The sequence below is a fragment of the Chanodichthys erythropterus genome, chromosome 11 (genome assembly GCF_024489055.1).
Source record: "Chanodichthys erythropterus isolate Z2021 chromosome 11, ASM2448905v1, whole genome shotgun sequence".
NCBI lineage: Eukaryota > Metazoa > Chordata > Actinopteri > Cypriniformes > Xenocyprididae > Chanodichthys > Chanodichthys erythropterus.
The window spans coordinates 44939093-44955510 of record NC_090231.1 but is presented as its reverse complement, the minus strand read 5'-3'; the positions used below and the strand labels follow the sequence as shown (position 1 = coordinate 44955510).

General features: G+C 36.9%; 1 protein-coding gene across 1 annotated transcript in view; it reads left to right on the top strand.

Moving 5' to 3' along the window:
* Positions 1 to 16418, top strand: part of ostc (oligosaccharyltransferase complex subunit) — a 45697-nt gene that overhangs the window by 18028 nt on the left and 11251 nt on the right. The window contains exon 3 of the mRNA XM_067399903.1: positions 11703 to 11900. Within this exon, the coding sequence (XP_067256004.1) occupies positions 11703 to 11900 (198 nt within the window). The remainder of the gene's footprint in view (positions 1 to 11702; positions 11901 to 16418) is intronic.

Below are 16418 nucleotides of genomic sequence, written 5' to 3'. Positions count from 1 at the left end.
TTCAGCATCGTTACTCCAGTCTTCAGTGTCACATGATCCTTCAGAAATCATTCTAATATGCTGATCAGCTGCTCAAACATTTAATGTGTACAATTGTACAAAATATTTGTGTACAATATTTATTTTTTTTTCAGGATTTTTTGATGACTAGAAAGTTCAAAAGAACAGTGTTTATCTGAAATCTAATCTTTTGTAACATTATAAATGTCTTTACTGCCACTTTTGATTGATTTAATGCATCCTTGCTAAATAAAAGTATTAATTTCTTTAATTTCTTTTCAAAAAAATAAAAATAAAAATTCTTACTGGCCCCAAACTTTTGAACGGTAGTGTATAATGCTACAGAAGCTTTGTATTTAAGATAAATGCTGTTCTTTTGAACTTTCTATTCATCAAGGAATCCTGAAAAAAAAAAAAAAAGTACACGACTGTTTTCAACATTGAAAATAATCATAAATGTTTATTGAGCAGCAAATCAGCATATTAGAATGATTTCTGAAGGATCATGTGACACTGAAGACTGGAGTAACGATGCTGAAAATTCAGCTTTGCATCACAGGAATAAATTACTTTGTCAAATATATTTAAATAGTACACAGTTATTTTAAATTGTAATAATATTTCACAATATTACTGTTTTTTTTTACTGTATTTTTAATGAAATAAATGTAGCCTTGGTGAGCAGACGAAACTTCTTTTAAAAACATAAAAAAATCTTAGTGGTTCCAAACTTTTGTACTGTGTGTGTGTGTTTTTATATATATATATATATATATATATAATATATATATATATAAATATAAAATATATATATATATATATATATAAAATATATAAAATATATATATATATATATATATATATATATATATATAAAATATAATATTTTTTTTTTTTTTTTTTTTTTTTTTTTTTTACTCTATTCAATCATTTGTAAGTGGGAACTCATGAAAACCACTGGCACAGGTAATCAGACAATATTTATTTTTTAAAGATTTTTTTTGGCGCTTCATTGTAGATTCAAATCTATAAATCAAAATGTATTGCGTTTATGAAGAAAAGGTTCAGCCCCCAAGGCTCTATCACTATTCCCTCAATGGTGTACAGTGTCTTTGAATGGATTAGGACTGTTTGTGATTTGGTCTTAGTGACTTGGGAGTCCTCTTGACTATTCCTAATGTTTCACAGACTTAGGAGCTAGTTTTAGCGCTAAAATGCTTTGTGAAATACTCTGAGAAAAAATTGACGACCTAAAATTAGGACTGACGCCCATTATTTTTAAGAGTTTCTCCTAAATTGGCAAGTTAGGGGCTACCTTTAGCCTTAAGATGTTTTGTGAATACGGCCCCAGGACCCTAATTTGACCTCAGTTGGTAAAGTATGTTTCGCAACAACAATGAGGAATAATAATCGTAATAAACTCTTTATTTCAGAGAGATGTCACAAGCATACCTAATGTTGTTTCCTATTGGTCTAACTTTGTTGACAACCTGAATTGGGGAAATATTTGGAACCTTCCTTACAAATACCTCCTTACGAATAAAGTAAGAGAAGTCTCTTTCAAAATCATACATAGGTATTATCCTGCTAAGCATTATCTCCTTGGGTTTAAGTCTGACATATGTGCTAACTGTTCTTTTTTTGGAATATGTCCAGAAACAATGGTACATCTGTTCTGGCAATGTCCCTATGCCATCACTTTCTGGAAAGATCTATCCCGATACATTACTGTTAAACTCATTGCTGATTTTTTTTTTTTTTTTTTTTTGGAAAAATGTACTGTTTGGTTTCCATGATAACAAGAATAAAAAACACCAAGAAATATACCTAATTAATTTATTGATAATTTTAGGGAAGCCAAATTTAGCAATTCTAAACCTTCTCTTATTTCTTTTGGTAAGGAGACGGAATGGTACATCAATTCCATCCATGATTCAAAAAATAAGAAGGCTGCAAAAACCATTCAGTTATGCTCTATCATTAATGTATTTATTTGAAACTCCCCCTTGCTCTGCTCTTGTCTTATTTGATATTTCTGTATTAATGACTCTATTTGTGTGTTCTTATAGACACCTTAAAACTTTGTAAACATTGCAACATTTCCTGGTGGGCGGGGCTTAGCTGGAGGCAAAAAGAGACGCTGGACTCAATGTTGACAAGCGTAAGCTAGCATGTTTTAGGAGGGATTTATTAAACATAGATGCAGAAGAAGGTTCAGAACTGTCCGAATATGTACAGTCACTGACTCTGCGGGACTGTGACAGCTATTTTTGTAAATTACCTTAAGTTTTGGATATTTCCTAGACAACATATGAATTACTTTCGGGTGGTTCAGGGAATTTTGTCAAGGTTTATTGTCTAATGTAACCTAACGCTGGGCTAACTATGATTATGGCTAGCAATGTGGATTAATTTAAGAGACCATTTAAAGGATGGCACACACATCTATCGCTGTATGTTTGTTTAACATTTAAGCTAGTTAGTGCGCTGAACGTTGGCGACTTTTCACCTATAAAACAGAAACGTGCTGATTTGTACTAGATAAAACCAACACACCATTACATATGCATCGATTATTTTACCTGATATGAATTGTGCACTGCAAACACGAGTATTATTTATGATCGTCTCCTTCCAGTCTGTATGCCGTATTGCTTTCAACCACAATTATCTTTTTGATTTCTGTGAAGGAATGTCTGCCGTGATCTGGTAAAACTTTAGTTTTGAACCAAAAGTGCTGTTTCTTCTATTCTGGCAGCCAAAAACACAACAAGACGACATTTTAAAGTCAAAACCTCAAACTTTTAACGCGCCCGCTATTAGTTCTTATTTATTTTTTGCCTCCAGCTAGAGCGGTGACGTCACAGTGACATAGGCGATTAAGGGGTCTATTGTTTGTATCGTAAAGATTTAATAAAGATTAAAAAAAATAAAAATAAAAAAAAAACTCAGAAAAGCCATTCGTTGACCAAGAACTTATAGTCAGCAAGATAAATAACAAAACAATTGTAACAAAATTGTAACAAAACAAAAGTAAGCATAATTAACTTTATTATTATAAAATTAAAGACTTAATCTGGGTGCTCATCTGTGTGAGCACTCCACGACCGTGGTTGTCATGCCTACCGTCACAGCCCTACTTAAATGATTTTAGCAAATGGCTGCAATATAACAAAGATTGAAAAATGTAAGGGGGTCTGAATACTTTCCGTACCCACTGTTTATCCTCCACTACTGCAACAACAGCAGCTCAAAAGTATAGAATATGAATATATATATATATATATATATATATATATATATATATATATATATATATATATATATATATATATATATATATATATATACACACACACACACACACACACACACGTTTGTTTTTGTGAATTGTGGGGACTTTCCATAGGCCGCAATGCATTTTATACTGTACAAACCATACTTTCTATCCCCCTACCCTAAACCTAACCATCACAGGAAACTGTGCACCGCTTTATTTTCTCACAAAAACATCATTTAGTATTTTTATTAATTAATTTACATTGTGGGGACCAGTGGCTGTAGGTGAACTCAGGTTTATATTACATCGTGGGGACATTTGGTCCCCACGATGTAATATAAACAAACACACAGACACAGACACAGACAGACAGTATCTCACATCAGTACACCCCTCACATTTTTGTCAATATTTTATTATTTATCTTTATTATTTTATACTTTATCTTTTCATGTGACAACACTGAAGAAATTACACTTTGCTACAATGTAAAATAGTGAGTGTACAGCTTGTATAACAGTGTAAATTTGCTGTCTCCTTAAAAATAACTCAACATACAGACATTAATGTCTAAACCGCTGGCCACAAAAGTGAGTACACCCCTAAGTGAAAATGTCCAAATTGGGCCCAAAGTGTCAATATTTTGTGTGGCCACCATTATTTCCCAGCATAAAATATGGGAGTTTAACAGCATAAAACATAACACTGGTGTCCAAAGTATTCACATTCATTAATCAGGTAGAAGTATAGATACTTGGGTTTAAAATACTTCTGTAGAAGTTGAAGTATCATCTCAAGCTTTTTACTCAAGTAAAAGTGTAAAATTCCTGGTTTCAAAAGTACTTAAAGTATAAAAGTAAAAGTAATGTAAGGAAAAAAATGCCATTAAGGACAAAAGCTTAGGCTGCGCCACAGGGGCATCCTCCAAAAAACATTTTTCTAAAGGCCATAATGACTATAATGTTATATTGAAATGTTAATGTTGGAACAATTTGGGATGCACTAGGCTACCTGTTTCAGCCACATATATGCCCATTGAAAATGAATGCATTTTAGTACAGTGCAAATACATTATAGGACCATATATGTGTACTACTGAGCATTAACGTGTTTCATGGAGCGAAAGATATAACTAGTTGCCTATAAGTACTGTAATGGTGCAAAAAGTCAAACTTCAGAGGCATGTCATCAATAACCTTTATTGGAATGTAAATGTACAACAATAAGGGCTTCACATTAACACCCACCTACCCGCCAAATGTGGGTAGATTTCAGCTGTGGCGGGTAAGACAGCCACTTCCACTAGCCACTTTGGCGGGTTTAATTTCAGCATACAGCCAAATTATCGTTAAAGATCATAGATCACAAAATTACAATTCAATTACAATTCTTTACCGATTAACTTGTTGTGAAGTTGGGATATCGGAATCTCTCTGAATGGCACACAACAGAAGCGCCCTCTCACGTACGCTCTCTCTGCGCGCCCGCGATCACTTCTCATTGCACCTGAATATAGTCAAATACACGCAAACACGGATGTCAAAATGTACGTACATCTGCTATGTCCAGTGTTGGGGGTAACAAGTTACAAAGTTAGTATATCCTGCTTATCACAAAATGGTCAATCGCGAACACTAATTTATTCAAACGCCTCTCTACTGAACTACCTACTGTAGCTTAATTTGCGGAGGAAGAGAAAGCACCCGTTTGATAAATGAGCCAGTAGTGGAGAAATAATAACTTTTAAGAAATAATATTTTTTTAAGTAATGACCCCAACACTGGCTATGTCCTCTTAGAGACATGATTTGGATGGAGTGTGACATGATTTGTGTCATGTGCAGGTGCGATGGATCGCATACCAGTAGGGTGTCGGAATGGTTATATATTTATACTTCTCATCTAGGGTTGGGAACCGAGAACCGGTTCTCATCCGGAACCGGTAGTGTTTTTTGAAAAGAACCGGAACCGTGCAAGATTTCTAAGTTTCGGTTTCTGAAAACTGTTCTGGTGTGATGGGTGGTCGAAGTGCGGGGAGCGTATCCTTTCATAGAGACGTCTCACATCGTGAATATTATAGCAATGAATGCACTGAAAAGCCCTCACGCGGTGATACTCATATACGCAAGACATGCCAAAACCTGTATGATTAATCTTTAAAAGATCGCGTTCTTGATTTCATCACCCACATGATCGTCCCTGTATATTAAACCTTTGACAAAAGTAAAATCGCGACATTCAAACCTGCGTTCGCGCTGCCGTTGATCTGAAGAGAGTTGTAATGTGTATATAAACAGCTTCAGTCTTTTCAAAAGCACAGTATCATTATTTCTGTGTGACAAATAGGCCTATTATAGCCTAACAGAAGTATACAAAAGTTTATTATTCAGATAGAAACGCTGATGTTTATGTATAATAAATTACCTTCTGTTCTGAAGTGACGACTGTATCGATTACAATGTTACGCCACTAGGTGGCAACAAATTTACTGTTAAAAATGTGTGTATCAATTAATCATTCTGTCAGAAACAAGTCTTTATGAATCCAACTTAAAAAAATATTCTATTTCACCTGTCTGAATCTTACATGTTTGTTCAAGCATCTTATCTAATTTGTGGTAACACTTTATAAGGTTCATTTATGAACTAACCATCAGTAATACCTTTGTTACTGTATTTTTAATCTTTGTTAATGTTAATAAAAATACTGCCGTTCAGAGATTGTTCATGTTACTTCAGTGCATTAACTAATGTTAACAAATACAACTCTTGATTTTAATAATGTAAATGTTGAAATTAACATTAACAAAGATTATAAATGCTGTGGAAATGCAGTTCATTATTAGTTCATGTTAATGTAGTTAACTAATGTTAACTAATGAAGCTTATTGCAAAGTGTTAGCGAATTTGTTGAGATTAACAGTTTGTTTAATTAATTTTACACAAAAAGGACTGTTTGAGTCGAGTATTGTGCATTTTTCCCTTACTACTGTTTTTTTTAATAGTTGTTTAATTATTTTAATGGAACCGGAACCGGAAAATTTCTCACGATTCCCAACCCTATTCTCATCCAACCACAATCAAATTCACTCTATCCGGATGGCTCAATTTATCTGGATATTTTTATTTATTTATTTTATTGAACGATGACAAGCCAGAATGAAAACAAACCGAAATGAAATAAGAGTAACAAGGCTATTTTTAAAACGTAAGGAGTAGAAAGTACAGATAATTGCATGAAAATGTAAGGAGTAGAAGTAATAAGTCGGCTGAAAAATAATTACTCCAGTAAAGTATAGATACCCAAAATTTCTACTTAAGGTAACAAAGTATTTGTACTTTGTTATTTTACACCTCTGAAACATAACAAACAAAACGTTTAGCATAACTACAAAAAATGCTGTCATGCAGGGCCACCAACTCTTATTCGAACTCTCAGTTCACCACACGTCCATTTTCTCATGCAGTGAAAGATACACAGCAGAGCATAGAGCACACAGACAACATGCCGACAGATAAGACAGATCAGGTTAATTTTGATATAAAACAAAGTCTCAGCTTTTAAATTCTGTCAATTTTACTACGGGATTCAAACAATACATGTGGTTTTGATGCTCTTTAATGTTGCATTAAAGGTCGCTGTAACACCTCAGGTCAAGCGTCATGTGAACCTATTATCTCTTACTCTTCTGCTATTACAACACGAAATAAACATTAATGAACATCAAAAGGTATTCTGAAAGATAAAGTACAATTTACTGAAATGAATCCATCTCTAATGTAATCCATTTAATCAGAGTTTCAACTGCAGAAAGACCACAATAAAACAGCTTGCAAACAAATATCACAAAATGTTACATTTACCTCAGGAAAGCCATTTAATGTCCATAAATTCGATAGTTAGTAAAAAGAAAAAGAAATCTAGAGAGGAGCATTTTTCAAAAATTTTTGCACAATATTACATAAACATATTTTTACTCTTATTAAAGTTTATTACAACAGTATTTAACAGTATTTTTTTTTTAATTCATTAAAAATACACTTTCAAAAGCTGAAGTGATTTCCTTGTTTTAATTATCAAAGTATTTTAACTAATTGCTAGTGGACTAATCGAACAAAGCATACTGAATAATCAGTGTAATCATTGATGATTAGTCGATCAATCGTTTCAATAATGGGTAGATTAATCGATTATCAAAATAATCGTTTGTTGCAGCCCTAGTTTGAGGTCGTTATCACGTTGGAATACTACCCTGTGGCCCAGTCACCAAAGGGAGGGGATCATGCTCTGCTCATTCATGGCTCCCTCATTGAACTGTAGCTCCCCAGTGCCGGCAGCACTCATGCAGCCCCAGACCATGACACTCCCACCACCATGCTTGACTGTATGCAAAACACACTTGTCTCCTCACCTGGTTGCCGCCACACACACTTGACACCATCTGAACCAGATAAGTTTATCTTGGTCTCATCAGACCACAGTAATCCATGTCCTTAGTCTGCTTGTCTTCAGCAAACTGTTTTCTTGTGCATCATCTTTAGAAGAGGCTTCCTTCTGGGACGACATCCATGCAGACCAATTTGTTGCAGTGTGCGGCGTATGGTCTGAGTGCCTCCCCTCCCATATCGCCATTGAAATTGATTAGGAATCAGCAAAATGGCTAAGCGTCCCAATACACTTGATAATTATTTCTCCAAGAAAACAAAAACAGCTGACGGAAGACAGGTAACTGAGCAGACCGGTGTCATTCATTCAGAGGATGAGATTGAAAATTGTGCTGTGAGCCGTCGGCTCCGCAGCAATTTGGAGCGGTTAGTCAGGCCTTCCACAGTGCGCGACCTGAACGAGATCCAGTTCACGGACCCAAAATGTCTGCAAACTTTATTGACATTGGGCCATTTCAACCAGTAATTTAATTTCCAGTGACTGATGGTAGAAAGTTCAGAAAAGAATTGATGGATTTAAGGGCCACTGATAACCAACTTATTAACCGGCTGCTTTTTAATTATGTTCATAACCAGCACTAGAATGAGTTGATCAATATAATGGCTGGTCAGGTTAAAACTGACTTCATACAATGAGTGCATGAAGCCGGGATTTTTGCCCTTATTGCAGACGAAACGCAAGACATAAGTAGGCATGAGCAAGTTGTAGTGGTTTTAAGATCTGTCGATAGAATAAATTAAATAATGTCTACTAGAGGTTCTGATGAAATGTTAGTTGATGCAGTCTATATAAAGAAATTTAATTCATTTTAATTTTTTTTTTTTTTTTTTTAATGGTTGAAAGACTTCGCTTCATTACTTTACTACATTCCATTACTGGATGAATCAGCATTTCAAATGTTTTGCTCTCTTCACAGAAACATAAAATGGTAGACAAGTATGTCTCGTTTTCTTTTTTTTTTCTTTTTTTTAATCTATTATTGTCATGGTAGGTTGCAGACAGGCAGATGAAGACGTAGAATGAGCTTCAATACGCAGGTTTAATAATTTAAAACAGACTGGCTAACAGGCAACAACTCACACTTAACATTGACGATAACGGAAAAAGAACTGAACACAAGCAGGAACTAAATACACACAGGTAAATGACAAACAGCTGTGAGGGTGGTTAGTGTCCATGGTGACTGTTGAGTGGCGGCAAAGTGGAACAGGGAAAGCGAGACGAGTGATAACAAGGGAAAGTCCTTGAACAGAACATAATGGTGACAATTATTCTGTAGTTACATAATTTTGTGAGGCTTTAAACTGAAAATAAAGCTAACTCGTCCACACTCTGCCCCCTTTCTTGTCTGCCGCTGGCTCCAAAGTACAATTTGAAAGTGCAGTGCTGATGCTCCGCATGTTATTCATACATCCATGTGAAAAGCATTTTTGCAATGTCAGAGAATGGGACGCGACACTGCATGGCACGCTCCCTAATGTGAATGCTGTTATCTGTTAGTCTATGGGCACCTCTGCTCATGCAGTATGTGTGAATCCAGTTATACATTGTGCATACGCTGATATCAGACCATGGGTAGAAAGACTTTTGTGAATGCATTGCTTGTCTTATCAGAGAAAGAGATGCTGACTTGCCCAGTTGCCCATATGGGTAATAATTTGTTTTTAGTCAGTACATAACACTAATGAAATGTGTTTGTTTTTGGAAAACTTGTTTTAAAATGCCCCTATTATGGATTTTTGAAAATAACCTTTCATGTAGTGTGTAACATAGCTCTAAGTGAATGAAAACATCCTGCAACGTTTTAAATCTGAAAATGCACCATATATAAATGTATTGTCTCTCAAAAGTAAGAGTCGACTCTGACAAATCTCAGGCGGTTTCATTGTGACGCCACACAACGAAACATTAGCATATTGCCCGCCCACTTATTGTGCTTGCAGACACCAGGGGAAAATGAATTTTTTTTTCAACAATACCACAGCAGTACAATCTTTTGTTGTGTTCCCGTCATTTTACTTATGACAGCTTCTCAACCCTCTGGGAGTTAAACACAGTATTCACAAAACGCTTGGTCTTAAAATATGGATCAATGCCCAGTTTATTTGGACCAGTTTGCTCCTCTGAATCTCAACCTGTAAGTATGATTAATAATTGATGATTATATTTTCTAGCGATTGTTCATAGTTTTTTTTGTATGTTATGTTGTGTAATGTACACCCCTAGTCTGTATGTTTCCTGCTAACAGGCTAACTAACATTTCTGTAGTTCTGCTATTCAAATGTGGGTCCAATATTGTCTAAAATTGTGTCGATTAATGCAGCTTGTCTGTCTTATTACTTGGAGTAATGATCAAGGATGGAACACGACTTTTGTTTACAAAGTGTATTGCATTATCAGCTATTCACGTTTGTGCTCGACTAACGTGGGAGTTTACAACATGGTTGTGGGCTCGGTTCACTTACATAACTGAAAAACAAACTTTTTTTCCTCTGCATTTTAATTTTTACAATAGAGTGGAGCTCTGTATTGTAATAGGATGTTAGGATGCTAGTCCGTGCTAACTAGTTGAAGTATTCTCTCTGTAAACATTGTAATGTCAAACAGTGATATTGCCATTTTTTACTTTGTTAATAGTTATGACGAAAATGTCTGTACACGTCTGGCCTAAATGTTTATCCTATGTTAGAGGTTTTCAGCTTTGCTTGGCATTCTGATTCAGTTCCCACAGGTGCACCTACATAAAGTATAACAACGACGCTGCTATCACGTCTTATAAATAATGCAAACTAAGGGGACACTTACTATAGAGAAACGTCCTACTCCAGTCGTGATTGCGAATCAGTTTCTGGTTGATTGTCTACTTCAGACGTTTCGTCGTCGGACTCAGGCTCGAATTACGGTAAAATACGGTAAAATCTATGCTATCTTTTCTGTCCACACATAGTGTTGTCACGGTACCAAAATTTTAAGGTTCCAATTTCGGTACCACAGCAAAATCTATTGGAACTATTTAACTATTTTATATAGCCTATTTTAAAAACATTAAATATGATTTGGAGTGTGTGTGTGTGTGTGTATTTATATAGGCTACCTCTATGAAATAAATTTTGAAATATAAATAAATAAATAAATAAATAAATGCTCAAACATCCATTTTGTACTGTTGAAAAAACCAGCATATGCTGGTAAGGTAGGTTTTGAAGCCTTATGCTGGTCAAGTGCTGGTCCTAAACTGGTCCTGCTCGGCCATGCTAGTCCTAAGCTGGTCCTGGACCAGCATAAACCCGCTCAAACCACCATACCAGCTTCAAAACCTACTTTATCAGCATATGCTCGTTTTTTTTCAATAACCTATTATTTCTTCTGTAAACAAAGCTTTACTCGTGTCATATTCACAAAAAATACTGGCACAGCCCTATCAGTGGGTACCGAATATACCCGGATTCTCGGGTACTACCAGTACTACAGAAATTCTGGTATCGTCACATTTTCAAAATTTCAGTACCGAAGTACCAGTACTTTTGACAACACTATCCATACATGGTATACAAAATCTTGCGAATTGATAGCTGTCATTCAGTTTTGGCAATATGTGCGCGGTGCACACAGTAGACCAATCACAAAGGATTGGGCCATCTGACCAATCAGAGCAGTGTTGGCTCATGGAAAGGAGGGGTTTATTGAGATTCTTTGAACTGCTTCTAACAAATTGTTTACAATACATTGAGAACTGAGGTGAAATTAAATGTATATTATGAGAAATTAAAGTGTTTCTTGACCTTGCATGCATGTAAACCTGTTGTAGGAGACTCCCAAAACAATATTAGGAACCTTAAAAAAGGCATAACAGGGTAATATACCCTGATTTTTGACATGCAGAACAGCACAACAGTGCTTCTGTGATCCCTGTAGCTAGATAAAGTGTTTAAGTGCAACATTAGTCTGTCCCTGAATGATTGTGTTCTCTCTTAAAGGGTGAATGGGCAGTACATCATGGAGGGGTTGGCATCCAGTTTTCTCTTCACCATGGGAGGCCTTGGCTTCATAATTCTGGATCGCTCTAATGCACCCAACATTCCCAAGCTCAACCGTTTCCTCCTGCTCTTCATCGGCTTTGTCAGTGTGCTACTGAGCTTTTTCATGGCCAGAGTCTTCATGAGAATGAAACTGCCGTAAGTCACTACACTTTACATTAGCTTTTTAAACATTTAGATTGTTTATATTATATTACACTGGAAACACCTACTCATTCTTTAATATTGCTAGGGGCCAAGCACTCAAAGTATTGTTTATTGTGTAAGACTGATACCAGAATGTTTGGACCAAGAGGGGGCTATTCTCTGAGAAAACAAATGAAATTAACATTTGAACTCCCTCTTGCAAAATTAGCAACCCACCCAAGTTGATCACACCTTAGTATTGTCTTAATCTACATTTCCTTTTCTTCTCCCCCTCTTCCCAATCTTTTCTCTCTACATGTGGAGATGACCTGAAATTCACCCAAAAATATATATAGTTTAACGTGAACAATTATCATAAAGCACTATACATGTTTGGTATCATTTGAAATGTCTGACTGGTAAAATTATCCCATCCCCATAAAAGGTAAACCAAAAGGTAATAATAAAGGTTTTAAGAGTTTAGAGATACTTTGCTTACTGTAGCAGGTGTGCCCTCTTCCAGGGTCTTTCATTCAAATTACCTTCTGTCCTCAGTAAGGTGTAAACTACGCAAGTATGGGACCTTGAGTATTTAAGGAAATGCTGCAATGGGCTCAAGGCATGGTTCTGTAGCCAGATCGGCCCATAATAGGGGATTTCACTCCGAAAATAGTTCTAGGAAGTCAGTTATAAGAACTAGCCACTAGGATAGTTCCCCGAGAACTAATTTCTCCCTCGGAACACCTGGAATAGGAACTGTGAAGCGGCCAACAGCGGCGTCTTTAAGCGTGGCATTTACAAACCCTAAAAAGTGAGGATGGAGGATGCCGTAATCGGAGCTTTGTGTCGTGGGTTTCGTGATAACGGAGATGGAATGTAAACAAATAATTTATGCGACTGAAAGAGCAAAAAGTGGGGCTAAGAGACTAAATATCCTATGACAACTTTCAGTATTAAATATCATGGAGGTGGAGAAAAGAACCCTGCAGACAACAGGTAAATGCCATTATTGCTGTTTTTCTTGTTCGTGAAGTAAATGTGTTTACACTGCTTTTTTAAAGATGCCAGGTGCTGGTGTTTGACACATCAATGTACACTCAGGTCACTGATAGTTCCTATAGTGCTGGACCCTACTCTGAGGTGGGAGGTAATTTAGTTCCCCCAGAAGAAGTTCCTAGAACTAAAATTCCTAGTTCCTGCGGTGCGAACACGGCAAAGTCCGGGTACTTAAGCCAATAGTTTTAGGACTAGGTTCCTCCGGTGCGAAAGACCCTTATGCTGTGTGTCCTTCAGAAACTCGGCAGTATGTATCTTTCTGATGTCAGGTATGCATCTATTACTCTTCATTTCTTAGCATTTGATGTTTTATATTAATTAACATTGAGTTGATTATGTAATCTGCATGATACATTTACCTGCCTAATAAATTGTTTAATTTGATTTTATTCTGACGTACTCTGAAATTATTAACTTGAGTAGATTACGATGTATCCTTTGTTACTGCAAATCTGCAACCATGGTTAAGTACATATTAGATCTCGGTTTGTATTTAGCATCTGGTGAGATTCTAGATTTCTGATAACTGCTTGAACGTTAACTAAGTTGTTATACAGTCACATTCACTATATGGGGCTAGACAAACGCAAGTACTAGCCATAACCTCTGGTCATTATCTCTGCTTTAATTAAGTTGTTATATAGTTACACTATATGGTGCCAGATAAAATACTATAAAGGTTCTATTCAAGTCAAGTCATCTTCATTTATATAGCGCTTTTTACAATACAGATGATCACAGTGATAATAGGTAAATTAATGGACAGAGATTATTTTCTAGTAAGCATGAGGCAATATTATTACCTCATAGTACTGGCCATAACCCTTGACTATTGTCGGAGCTGTAACTACGTTATTATTTAGGTGATTTTATGGGGCTACACGGGTACCTTTTTAACAGTAGTTAAAAGGTTTAATTGCTTCATCTTTGCAAATCTTTGCAAATTTATTAAAAAAAAAAAAAAAAAAAAAACATAAGTATTTACAGCCATTGCTCAATACTTTGTTGAAGCACCTTTGGCACAAATTACAGCCTCAAATCTTTTTGAGTATGATGCTACAAGCTTGGCACACCTATTTCTGTCAGGACCACTATCGTCAAATATAAATGATAATTGCATAGAGTTTGTATTGGCGGTATGATTCTGTTCTGAGCAAGAACTCCTATGCAGCCTAGCATGGATAAGAGCAGGGAGAGCAGCAATAACCCCCATAGGGTAAACAGAACAGAACCAACAAATGCAGATATAATTAATGTCAATAATTTAACATGTACACGTTTTTCAAGAATTAGTTTGATTCAGGGTAATCATAAGGCCAATCCTGACTGACGAGAGGAGGAGCTGGGGATGGAGGAGGGTATTAAGCTCCTGAGAAACGCATTAGCTACTGACAATACTGAGGTGCTTATTTATGGATGCTGTGATAGGCGTCGTATCCTATAGGTAGACGTGAGTCACCTGGGAGTCAGCTGATGCAAGCTTGACTGATGTGACCTGCCAGATCTGATGCTAATGCCGGATTTCTGTCAGGACCACTATAGTCAAATATAATTGATAATTACATAGTTTGTATGGCTGTATGATTCTGTTGTGGGCAAGAACTCCCTGCGCATCCTTGCAGCCTAGCATTGATAAGAGCAGGGAGAGCAGCAATAACTCCCCAAAACAAAACCATATGCTGATAACCCCCAACACAAACTGACTGCGGAAATCTGAATGCCATGTTTCCTTAAATGCAATTACCTGAATGAGCCCAGTCCTGTAAAAACAAATTTATTTATTTTAAATGGGGGAAGCATACACCTTTAGCGGCAGCAAATCTGATACAACAGCATGTTGTAAATCACAGACTAGTGTAAAAATAGTATTAAACTAGTTTAGTCATAAACTAAACTAACAGACATAAATTTATTTTTTTTAAATGCATCTATTGGGGGAAGCTAACACCCCTAGTGGCAATCTAGTCGAGGAAGCATACACCCGTTGCCTAATAAATAAATTCTTTTTTTTTTTTCTTTTTTTTCCCCCTTCCTATTGGGGGAAGCTTACACCCCTAGCAGCAAGTCTGATACAAGCAGCATGTTGTAAATCACACACTAGTATTAAACTAGTGGTAGTCTGGTCGGGGAAGCATACACCTGCAGCAATAGCTTAGATGCAGCGTGCAGCTAAGCAATGAAATGCAGTGTTCTTCCTCATTCATGAACATGATTTCTGCTCCCGTTGGCGAGCGTTTCAAGAACAGCTTGTTCCCAAATAGTGACTATAGCTTTAATAGAATGTTTTTCCAATAGCAACTATAGTTTTAAAAACGAGCATTTTTACAATGCACTATAGATTTAAGAATGAGCATGTTTACTATGTGCTGCGCCACAGCAGAAATCCGTTTGCACCATGAATCGTCTCTTCCGGGACTTCCGGGTTAAGCATGGCGTGAGTAGGCGCACACGAGTGTAGCTCCCGACTTCTTTCGTTCATTTGGTCGTTATTCTTTCAATATTAGTCCCATTACAGTCTATTATCTGGCAGCTGATATTACGTGAAATCTAGGAGGAACAAAAATGGCGAGTAGAAAGCAAATTCGGAATAAAATTGTCGACAGAGATGGCGAAGCTTCCTCGAGCAAGACCGACGAAATGGCACCGCCGCCTGAGGGCCTAACGGCTTTACCTGAAGATCTCGAAAAACTCCGGTCAGCGCTCCTTTCTGACATGACGCAAGTAGTTCACTCACTTTTAAAAACAGAGCTCGCTGGCGCACTGTCACCGGTGAACGCGACATTGGAACAAGTTAAATCATATTACGAAGCTCATGACGAACGACTTTGCGAGGTTGAAGACGGGCTAAATGATTACAGTGACAGGCTGGCGAATGTTGAGGTTTCAATGGATGCGCTACGGAAAGAGAACCTGTTCCTGAAGGAAAAGCTGGACGATCTCGAGAATCGCTCACGGAGATCTAACATGAGAGTGGTGGGCATCCCTGAAAGGCTGGAAGGGTCAGACCCGATTAAATTTATGACTGAGTTTTTTGAGGAAGTGCAAGGAGTCCTCTTGTTCTTTCTCGGGCACATCGAGTCGGACCCAATCCAACTAATGATACAAGGGCCAAGCAGACCAAACCCAGAGTGTTTCTGGTTCTCTTCCACTTTTTCCAGGATAAGCATCACATCCTCCGATTCAGCAGGCAACAGCGGGAGCTGCTCTTTCGTTTCCACGAGGATTTCAGCGCTGAACTAGGGAAAAAGCGAGCGTGTTTAAAGATGTTAAGTCTCTGCTCTACGAGAAGGGAGTCCGATTTGGTCTATTGTACCCTGCAAGGCTCCGTGTTTCTCATGAAGGGAAAACACACCTCTTTGGCACGCCAGAGGAAGCCAATGAGTTCTACCGTACTCACTGGGGTGAAGAATAATGTGCAAAGACGTTGCTTTCGTTCCCTCGGGTAAGAATTAGAAAACTGTTGGTTTTATATCG